Source organism: Chelmon rostratus, chromosome 16 (assembly GCF_017976325.1).
Source record: "Chelmon rostratus isolate fCheRos1 chromosome 16, fCheRos1.pri, whole genome shotgun sequence".
Classification (NCBI taxonomy): Eukaryota; Metazoa; Chordata; class Actinopteri; order Chaetodontiformes; family Chaetodontidae; genus Chelmon; species Chelmon rostratus.
The window spans coordinates 18,126,617-18,138,750 of NC_055673.1; the positions used below are offsets into that span (position 1 = coordinate 18,126,617).

The 12,134-nt window shown below is 40.3% G+C and overlaps 1 protein-coding gene across 3 annotated transcripts in view; it reads right to left on the reverse strand.

The window, feature by feature from the left end:
* Positions 1–12,134, reverse strand: part of fhod3a (formin homology 2 domain containing 3a) — a 56,382-nt gene that overhangs the window by 26,659 nt on the left and 17,589 nt on the right. For all 3 annotated transcript variants that reach the window (XM_041955088.1, XM_041955087.1, XM_041955086.1), the window contains exons 4-5: positions 3,944–4,011; positions 2,894–2,999 (exon numbers count right to left, since the gene is read on the reverse strand). In XM_041955088.1, the coding sequence (XP_041811022.1) occupies positions 2,894–2,999; positions 3,944–4,011 (174 nt within the window). The remainder of the gene's footprint in view (positions 1–2,893; positions 3,000–3,943; positions 4,012–12,134) is intronic.

The window sequence follows — 12,134 nt, forward strand, 5'->3', positions numbered from 1 at the left end:
GACGACAACGATGATGTAGACGGCAGAGACAGTGAAGACGATTGGACATATGATGACGGTAATGTTGATGACTTTTGCAACAATGATGATGATGACGACAATGATGGTGTAGACGACAGCGATGATGATGGGAAACATGATGATGGAAATGTGACATGTGACAATTGTAATGATTATGATGATGACGGTGATGGCAATGATGATGAAAATGACAATGATGACGGCAGCATCTACGATCATGATGATGATGATGTTGAATATTATGATGGCAATGTAGATGACATTTGCAACAACGATGATGATGAGCATGGCTTTGGCGATGGTGATGATGACGACAATGACAGCGATGATGGCAATGTTGATGATGATTACAACGCTGTTGATGACAACGGCATCTACGATCATGATGATGACGATGTTGAATATTATGATGGCAATGTCGACGACATTTGCGACGATGATAATAATGATGATGATGAACATGGCTATGGCGATGGTGATGATGACGATAATGACAGCGATGATGATGACGGCAATGTTGATGATGATTACAACGCTGACGATGACAACGGCATCTACAATCATGATGATGACGATGTTGAATATTATGATGGCAATGTTGATGACATTTGCGACGATGATGATGATGATGAACATGGCTATGGCTATGGTGATGATGACGATAATGACAGCGATGATGATGGCAATGTTGACGATGATTACAACACTGACGATGACAACGGCATCTACAATCATGATGATGACGATGTTGAATATTATGATGGCAATGTTGATGACATTTGCGACGATGATGATGATGATGAACATGGCTATGGCGATGGTGATGATGACGATAATGACAGCGATGATGATGGCAATGTTGACGATGATTACAACACTGACGATGACAACGGCATCTACAATCATGATGATGACGATGTTGAATATTATGATGGCAATGTTGATGACATTTGTGACGATGATGATGATGATGATGAACATGGCTATCGCAATGTTGATGATGACGACAATGACAGCGATGATGATGATGGCAATGTTGATGATGATTACAATGACAATGGTGAAGACGACGACAATAACAAATATGATGATGACGACAATGTTGATGACATTTGTGATGACAATGATGATGATGATGGCGGTGGTTATAATGATGATGACTATGACTACAGTTATGACTATGATGACTAGCGGTGACAACTGATGATGTCAATGATATATCGTACAGGTAGCGTTAGCTATTACTCTGTTGCCCCAGGGGCTTTATTCTATGGTTATAGTTACTTAGTTTGTGCATATAATTTGTTGTCATCTTTGGTTTAAATATTTTGTAAACAACAATTTGGCAAGTTGTTTGAATGGATGATCGATGACACATACACAGTATTTTGTTTCTCTTTGTTTTGTCTTTGTTATTTTTTGGCTTGGACTGCCACTTGTCTGTCATTGGTATAGCAATCAAGCTCTTTCTTCTGTTGGTATTTGTGTTTCGTTAGGAATATAAAATATGTTGTGTATGTCACTCTTTTCTGGTCAAAAATGATGGACCTAAACATAAAACAACTAGAGGAATCTACTCAGCACCAGATATACATGATACTGAGAGAGGTACTTCACATCAAAGACAACTGGGAAAAGTTACAACGTCATTCTGCAAAATCGAATCAACAGAGTGATTTGCTTAAAAATCACACGACTGTCATAAAGAAGCATCTGCTGAGGTGCAGAATCAGATAGTGGAGAGCTCAATTCGGCTATACAGCCTTCTGATTGAGGAATTATAGAAATATTATGAAACAGTGACCAATATAGTCAGTCTTTCTGCCCAGGCCTGTTGCTCAAGAGAGTGACAAATTCTCTGGCGTTCTAGAGCTTTCAAAAACTTTTTCCAAGCTTATACTTTGTTTAATTTTGGTTTAAAATGAACGTTTACAATAATCACAATCCAATGACTTATTGTATCAAAGCATCTGCAATGTGTTTCTTACAGTGAAAGATTGTGTCATGTTTGTGTACAGCCACTGCTGCCAGTTTGGTTGTTACTGTACACCTGACAGATATGCTTGTGAATCATTCATATATATTGTTATTATTATCATATAAATAAAGAGCTGTTAATGCCCTTTGCTGCAGTGTTTTCACAGTCGGGGAAGAGCAAGAGAAGTTTTGTTCCTCGGCACTAACTACACAGAGCTGCCCCTGCAAGATTTATCACACGTCTACAAAAATTGCGTGTCATTACACAATTAATAGCAACAAAAACACTCCATAATTATGCTACTCATGAAATGATTATATATGACGTGTTTGGAGTGGAAATTATGGAAAAGACCGCAAAGGAATGGTCTTGCGTGTGTGTTTATGTTAGTAAAAGAAAACGCAAAAACCTTAAGTTATTTAATCTCAGAAAACAAACAACATTCTACATTAGATCTCAGATGTCTTTGTTTTTCTACATTTCGTTTTTTTCATTTCATTCATATTTTTATCCTCCATTTATATTACTTATCTCAATAATATAAAAATTCTGTTTTTTCCTATTATCAACAAATGTTAATTATTGGTTCTATTATCAACATTTGTACTATAAATTGTGCTTACTGGTAACTCGCACACAGAAAACACAAAGATAAATTCTGTTACATCTATTTTTTCTTTTTATTGCATATTTTTGCTTATATTTATAGAAAAAGAAATCTCCTTTAAAGATACTGTATATTGCATCTGTTGTTGTATGTATTGTTGTGTTGTTTATTTTATTCTTTTCTTTTTTCCATGAACAATAATCTGATTAAATTGTACATTAATGTCATTATTCCAATTTGTAGTTTTGTATCTGAATATGGTCATCACAGAGTGAGAGAGACTGTACCTCTCAGTATGTAGTTCTGGTAGTTCTGGTCAGCTTCTGCTCCCACCTTGATGAGACATGTCAGACCTTCAGCCATCACAAACTCATGGACCAGATCTTTGTCATCCTGAAGTAAAACAGAGAAAGAATAAGTTAATACAACACAAGCTGCCGACATACAGAACCATACAAAATCCAAATAACGCTATAATTTTACTGGAGTGTGTGCAAGTGGGATTCTCTTTTGTAACCACATGGTGTCAGTAATGTGCAGGTGTAGGACTGAGTTGACAGTCTGTCAACTTTCAACCCCCCCACACCAGTTCAGGCCGGCTGACACACGCAACACACGTCAGCAACCATGTGTTTTTCTATTTGTTAATTTTGACACATCATCTCTTATTTCAAAACCAAAACTTAATGTATGATGAAAACACTTTAAGGTAGTTGTCTGAACAAAAGCAAAGGAGTCCTAAACTAATGCTGCCTTCAGGTGCCCTGTCTTAAGTTCTGACATCAGCACATGAGTGCACCTGAAGAACAAGGAAGACGGTTTTACTTATGCTCATTCAAGTCATGCCATTGACAGGAGTTGTGTTTTTTGTAAAGACCAAGCTGCATAAAGCTTTCAATGACGACTAGATATAATGTATGTTTTCATTCAACTGCTATTTAAACACCATCAGGTACTGACATAACTTCCATGGTTTTTATATCAAGTTTTTTTGGGCCATTAAAGTGTGTGCAGATTGTAACAATGACAGTTACAATAGCACTTCAATGCTGCTTAACTATGTGTTACTGTATTTGCATATTCTTGTGTGTGTGTGCTCCAGAAAAAGCCCTTGGTATTTTAGGTGGCTGACTCCTCTCCTTCTTAAAATAAAGATTCACCCACCCACACACCCACACAGATCTACACACACCCACAGACACACACACACAGGGAGAGAAATGCCACGTTGATGGAGATCCCTGTCATCATGGAAGCGCACAGTGGCCACAATAACCGACTGTATTCTGCAACAACAAACTGACAGTAATTGCACGTGAAATATGTGTGTGTGTTACCTGAAAAATCTGCTTTAGAGAGAACAGTGCCCTTCTCAAGTCACGTCCATTGGAGTTGTATAGTCTTTCTGGAGAGAGAGAAAGAAAGAAAGAGACAAAGAAATGGTTATTTTTCTTTCCTAGTGAGCAACAACAGTAACAAGGCTTATTAAAGTGGCCCACTGCAAAGCCCTCGCACAAAATGTTTCCACCTGACTTGAAGCAAGCTTGTCTGTTTGTATTGTTTATTCCCCTGTGCACCTTTTCATCTCTCACCAGTCTTCATGTGTTTCATGACTAGATCAATAAAACCTGTGAGTAAAATGAGTCTCAGCTGTGCAAAAGCTCCAGAATAGTTTGATATGCATGAGGAATGCTGGGAGTCAGTGGAACCAATCATACCATTCGGTTCTGATCACCTGGGGTGGGCACTTCATCACACACCATCACCATGTCCTCACTCACGGAGCAACACGTGCATGGTCTCTCTCTCTCTCTCTCACACACACACACACACATCCAACCACGTTGCAATGGTGATTAGAGCTGTATTGGAATGTTAATGAGCTGCTGGCCGGGCTTCAACGGTGAGGTATTCAGGTCACGACACGGAAAGCACTCAGAACCGACGACTACAAGCTCTTACCACCACAATGATATTTAGCCTTATTATTTCTATCCTTGAACACAAAGAGGTCATTGATATACTTCTATGATATGATAGGGCCTTAAAATGTTCATTGTGACCCTGTGACCTGCACTTCTCATTTCTTATCTCCTACAGCAACATTACAATATATTTTTTTGTTTTTCTTTTGCTCAGTGTTGTGTTTATACCAATATATGTTATGTATAACTTGTATACATATATTAATTTGATTACAATAATCATATTTTTCCTGTACTCACATATAGTTCTGTTTTCCTCCTTTTTGTAAGGTACTGTGCGTCATGTACAGAAGTTTGACATACAACAAACAGTACTCCCCTGAAGCCTTTTCCGTTTTATCATGCTTTCCATCACTACTCTTAGTTTGCACACCACTGTGTAAACAAATATTTGCATATTATACAGTGCTTGTATTTACATGAGCACACCACTATAATGATCGCACAACAGGAATATTGTTCCTAAGTGCTCTGCATTAAGCTCAAAGTCTGTTTAGCTGAGCGTCCATACTGTCCATTTGTGAGTGCGAACAGTTGTGCATTCAACTGTGTACCAGCAGGGGGTTTGGGAACGTGCATGTGTAAATCCCGAGTTTGCATGTTGATGACAAATCCTTCAGTCCATCAGAAGAGGGGGGTTGGTTAAAAGTGTATGAAGGTAAGGGCCTGCCGTCTGGAGCTCAGTGGTAACTCTTGCTAAGCGAGATGAGGCTAACCCAAGGCCGGGGTCAAAATCATTAATATTCCGCACACAGACGCAGAATTACAGATCTGTCTGTCTCTCCCTGTGCAGGACCCTTCCTGTGAGATCAGCAGCGGCAGTCATGAAATACATCTGAGATAGTCTACAGCAGAGACAATCAAATCATCCAAATGGTTACTGCCAAGAGGCAACTGACAGCAATGTGTGTAAATGTGTGGGAAAAAGTGACTCCAAACTTACCGAATAAGCAAATAATATGGTGGGAGGGGAAGAGAGGAAAGAACATTTACTGAACACATAAGCATGAAAGAGGTGGACTAGAGGGAAAGGAAAGGAAAGGAAGAAAAGAAAAGGAAAGGAAAGGAAAGGAAAGGAAAGGAAAGAAAGGAAAGGACTGACCACCAAGAACAGACTAGTGTGTGATTTGAGGGAAGATGGCCAATTGCTTCTGGGTAATCAAGGCAGGGGAGACAAATGAGAGAGCGAAGGCGTGGAATTCCCCTTCCAAAAATACACAAACTACATATATGTCTCTGCCATGTCATCTGAGCAAAATGTAGATTTTAACCTCTTCTGAGCTAGCCCGGCTGACTGAGAAGATGTTCAGGTTACAGTAAGGGCCTGGCAGTTGTAGGGGACAAACAACCAATGTTGTGTCAAACCCAGCTGACTTCACATTTACTGTGTCTGGTTACCATCACAGCTGTTTCTCTTTGTATCGATTTGACCGAGATTGTTTTGACTGTGGCACAGAAAAGGGCCTCTTTAACTCACACTCTACGTCTGAGCTCAACGTGGCACGGAAACTGTCTTCATAAGGTTTGATGTTATTTTTCACAGGTGAAACAGGTGGCAGGCGCGATGACCTGCATCTCATACGTTTGGTCTGATTTCCTTGTTCTCGTTTCGGCATGTTTCCCTGGAAATCAAGTGGCCACTTAATGATGCAGGGAGCACTCCGGCTGGGCCTTGACAGTCAATGGTTCATTCAGTCGGTCACGTGTTGTGTTCATGTTCTTCATCCGGCTGTCAGGGTAACCTTTACCAAAACGTCTGCTGTCCGTCAGGAGCATGTCAGCGGCAGTGATAAGTCTTAAACTTGGCTTGATTCATTCTGGTGTATCTCTAGTGATGCAGTCAGGTGTGAAGGCTGTCTTATAATTAGCAAGAGTTTAAAAGGAACAACGGACCAGCAGTGTAAACGAACACACAAAGACATTCTTGGGCTTCCCTAATTCTCTAATGTTAGGCAAAAGTTTACTCAATATTCTGATTCCTATACCTCTCTTCATACATCTCTAACTCGTCACGATGATAACCTCTCCAAACCACTTGCTGTGCTAGTTTCTAAATAACATGGAGAGGATTAAAAATGAATTTATGTGAGTATGACAGCTTCCTGGCAAATACATGGACCAGAATGATCAATTTAATAGTTACATAGCTTAATTTCTGTGTCTTAACATACACATGACTGATTTCTATTTTTTATTTTGTTTTATGTAGGAATGAACCATCTTCATATGTCATTTAATATAATAATCAATTCTGAAGTAATATTTTCTGAGACAAGAGATCAAATCCACTATTTGGATGAGGTAATCTTATTTGCTTCCAGAGAAAAGACAGAAAACAGATTTTCATGAATCAATTGTTGATGTAAAACATCAAGAAAATGTGTGTGTGTGAGCTAATATTGTGAACACATTTTTCACTTGTTTTTTTCAGGCGTTCAGTCGTAAGTTTATTAAAATTATTAAACCAACAGTCTCACATGCCAACATTGCCATCGTCATGGCAATACCCTGCAATCACCTGTTGGTTGATAACAAATTCCTGTCAACATAATTACCCTTCCGCTGCAGTGTAAACAGAGTTTGACACGCTAAATAATCAATGGGCCATTTCCCCATTGCCACAAGAGGCTCCAGCTGTCTTAACACTGCATGTCCAGAGTGATGGTGCATTCAAGCTGGAAATAATTCAAACAAATCACTCTCACCTTCAACCTCTGGATCAAACTCTGGAATAAGAGCAAAATACAAACTAGGAAGATAAAGTGCCTTAATTAGATGCCCTCCACTGGTCTAAGAGATTATGAGACGATGTATGAATGGAGGTTTTGCCTGTCCACGTGTCTTTTGCTGGTCATTCTCCTTTTTCCTGGCCCTAGGATTTATTATTGTCACACAAAAAGCTGAAACACTCACTGGGATGTGTCATTGTGGCTTGTGCGTGTGCTGAGTGTGTGTGTCTGTGTGTGTGTGCATGCATGCATTTGTGTGATTGTGCGTATGCGCCCGTGTGTAGGCCAGGGCCTGTGTCTGCTGAGTGCAGACAGACAGATGAAGGACAGACAGAAAGGCACATTTCATTTATAGGTTCGCTTGGAGTTTTACGGTTTTGTTTTTGAGCACTCGCAGTTCTTGTCCGCACTGTTTCACCATGACCTCACATGCACTGCAACATGTCAGCCTGAACGAGTCATTTAGCCCCATATTCCGTCTTCAAGTTAACATTTTCTTAAAGCGAGGGGAAAAATCTGAAACAAATATTTCTGTTTTAATTTAATGTGATTAAAACAAAACTCTCCATAAGCCTTTAATGGTGTTAAACAACACACAAAACCTATAAACTGTGCAACAAGTGTCTATAATTCCTAACTTAAGAGCCTATCCCAGTATGTAGGGCTAGCTTTATAATTAGAGCTTTATCAAAGGAGTGGTATGGACACTGGAGCCCTGTTACTGTTGGAGCTTGGCTCACACCCTCTTTGGGTTTATCACACCCTAAACACCAACTAGTGAGGACCCAACAGATACGATAAGATATCATCGTGTCAACTGTGCGTCAATATGCACATATAGTGATTCTAAGTCTCAATCATTGGTTCAAATGTTTCACAATATAGCAAAAAAAAGCTATGGAAGGACCTGTGTGTGCATTAGCACGCGTGTGCATGTGTGCGGGAGAGTCCTCTGCAGTGAAACAGGGATTCCCCCAGCGCTGAGGCTGCCTGCTAAGTCGTTCAGGAGTGGTCAGATCCCTCCTTCCCCTCCTGCCATAATGAGATTAGTGCTGTGACCCTTCAGCTTTGACTAATCCCTCAACATTTACTGCACCATCTACACATCTCCAAACAGAAAAACACACAGGCCAGCTCAGACTACACTGGGCTTAATCCACAGCAATTATAATCAAAACCGCACTGTGTTGTGCTGTACTGCTGCAACGCACCAAATGCAAAATCTGAGAGTCCCCGGCTGACTGAAGTCTAATTCGGCTTTGTTGGCCTTAGCAAAGGGCAGCAACAATCTACTACTACTATGCTTAATCCTCAGATTTAACAATAAGCAGCCAGCTCAGCAGATGTTTCTTTAAGGCCACCTGGTTATAGAAACAGTGGTGTGAAGGTGAGAGAATCAAACCAAGAGATTCATAAGAGTCTGTCTGGCATTCAGCACGTGAGCATCTCAAAGGGGCATTAAGTCATTTTTAAGCATTATCAATCTCTTTTGGTGACTCTTCAGTCTCTTAACTCTCGGTTGTGGTTTTCCAGGCCACAATTCATAGGCTCATAGGGTCATTTTTGGCTGCAGCAGCTTTTCATTTGCCGTATTTCTTTGTCAGCAAAAAACACTGTACACTACAAACGGTCAGTGGGCTAAGTTAGCAACTAGTTAGTGGATAATGTGGAGCATTTTGTAGCTAAGGAGCTAGACACTATGTTTCCCTCATGATTGTTAACACCATGAACACAGCTAAAGGTGACTCACATTCTTTAGATGGACAAAAAATGACTAAAATGAATGCTAATGTTGCTCCATGTCTGCTGAGTCATGTCTGCTGAAGATGCAACCAGGCAGCTCTGAAATTCTCCATCTTGAAATGGATGGATGGATATTCAAAAGTTGTAATTGCAGGTTTAAATAGGCATGCAACTGCTACTAAACCTTAATAAAGTAATTCATTACCGAAAGGAATAATAAAGCTGACTGTTTAGGCTATTGTGCAGTAAGATGCAGTTCATCTCATGAAAACTAAATGCTGTCCAAGAGTACAAAGTGACACTTCTCCCTAAAAAAAAAAACAAAACAGTGCATTTATCTAAAGGAGTGGAGTCTCAGCAGCTAAATTCACCTCTTATAATGCAAAAAAAAAAAAAAAAAACTTTCCTGTTGAAAAACCAATATGGTGCTGATGGTAAATCCCAAATCTTTTCCAATACTTGATGTCACACATTCTACATCCATGTTGTCCTACAATCTTTGGAAGTAAGCATAAGCGATCCAATAAAACCGTCTGCTTTTTCATCGTCTTTTCTAATCCTTTCCCATAGCTTAAATGTTGAGCATACTTACGATGGTAATGAAAAAAAATTGAGGTGCATAGATATATGAAACAGATACAGACTTCAAAATAAAAAAAGCTTGAGAGTGACAGTGCAAAGGAAATAAATGCAGGCAAACCCCAACACAATCACCACACACATTGGAATGACAGGATATTTACACATAAGCACACACTGAGGTCAACTAAGGGTAATATTTTTCAGTATGGTACGACTGTCTATGGGTCAGGCGAGAGAGGGGCGGGCCACAGCTGGTGGTCTTGTATTTAAGCCCAGTTAGAACCGCTGACTCGTGTTTCTGGAGGATTTCATTGCGCCCCTCTAAAAAAGCCTCCATGCGGCTGTCTGGGCCAATCAGTCAGTTGGCTTTCAAACTAGGTCTTCAGTGGGATCTAAAATAAAGAAGTGAGAGGGCCATGAGGTGCAATGGCACGCCGGAGAGCTTGACTTAATCCCAGGAAGTCTTTCCCTCGCTGTACTGGTATCATGCTAAATATAAGTGGGTTGGGTATCACACATACTGTAGCCAGCCTAAATATTGGGTTCAATCTTTGTTCAGGTCATGCAGTGCACTGTGTGTACTGCCATGTAGCCCTGTAGAATTAAGTCAACTAGATGAGACAACAATTTATTTCCAATGCAGTTTCACATGTGTCAAGATTTTTTTTAGTTTCCAGTTGATCATTGAAGACAAAGACTTTCACGCCACTAGCAGATGTTTTAAGACAACTCAATGAAAAATCAAATGACGCCTTAATAATTATCTTTAAATGTTCCTCAGTCAGGGTTTGCATTTTGTATCAATACCCATGTGCAAAGGTACAGTTGGGTGGTATTTCCTTCTTGTGTGCACATGTGTGCGGAGTGGCATGTCCATTTATCTGTAGTTAAAATAACAAATACTCCATCAATCTGTCATAATGGAGTATAGTTTGGACAATAATGCATGATTTCAGTCTCATGTCAAGGGAAGTGAAAAGGAAAAGTTGGCAGGCGGTTAAGCCCAGACTGTGGAGGACAACTCAGTTATTTTGTGAGTGTCTATTTTTTGTCTGTTGGTCTTGGCCTCCATTATGAGTACTGGAGGCTGCTGATGGTACAGATGACGATAGAGGCCCCATGAGCTCAGTGTGTGTGTGTGTGTGTGTGTGTATGTGTGTGCGTGTATGTGTGTGCATGTGTATTTATGTGTGTGTGAAAGAAAGGAAGAAAGGAAGAAAGAAAGAAAGAAAGAAAGAAAGAAAGAAAGAAAGAAAGAAAGACCTCCAAGGTTTCATTGTGGGTTCATGAGATTTGAAGAACAGCAACAGACACAGACAGAGATTACACTAGGCTCAGCAATGACACAGACACACACAAGCATGTGGACACAGTACGACAACAGAGGCCTAAATGCAAATGTACTGTGAATGGAAACAGTTGGGAGTACATGAAAACAAACTTTTATATGAATGCCATAAATCCACCACTGTGCGAACAAATGGCTGCTATATTTTAGAGTTAACTCACTGATATACAGGATATGCACATACACACACACACACACACACACACACTCACACACAGTTAAACATCTCCAGAACGTAACCTTGAACCCTGATGAAGGACATCAGCTATGAAAGAAGGTTGAAAGCAGATGTCCTCAGGAAGGAAGCTTACTGCCACATAAACAAACAAACATACATGCTCAGAAATGCAGTATGTCCCAACACACTCCAAGACCAGAACATGCCCTGTGACCTTCATGTGCCCCTGGCACCTCTGAATTAGCTCACACACACACACACACACACACACACACACACACACACACACACACACACACACACAAATAGTTACCCATAACACAAACACAAATATACCCAGTAACCCTGTGTTACCACAGTGATGACAAGCCCCAGCCCGACAGGCTGTATATGTATATGCTGTATATTCACGCACACACACACACACACACAGAGCACACAAACACACACACTTCTGTATGGTGCATAAAATTTCACAGTCAGTAGCCAGTGAGCTTAGCTTAGCATAAAGACTGTAAAGAGAGGGAAACAGATAGCCTGGCTCTGACCAAAGGTATCAAAATCCACCTTCCAGCACCTCTAAAGCTCACTAAATAACACGTTTACATTTCCTGAAGTCTCCGCTGCCACCTCCGGACATGGGCTGCAGGAAATTACAGCTCCCAACCAAGAAATAGTCCGGCACACAACCTCTTGTAAAACCGTTTTTACTCCTCAGTTTTTGTATGAATTCAACAAATGAGATGTAAGCAAATGCTGTAATGATCAAAATCTTTGTTCATGGTCATTGTTTTAAATTGCTCCGACTGCTCCATGCAACTGACATTACAGAGTTGCTCTGTAATTGCATTTTATCTGTGGCAGTGCATTGCAATAAAGTGTGACCTGATTTTGTGCAGCGTGCAGCCAGACACAAATGCTGATTGTGGGAAACGTTGTTGTGTTCAATCCCACATACAAGTG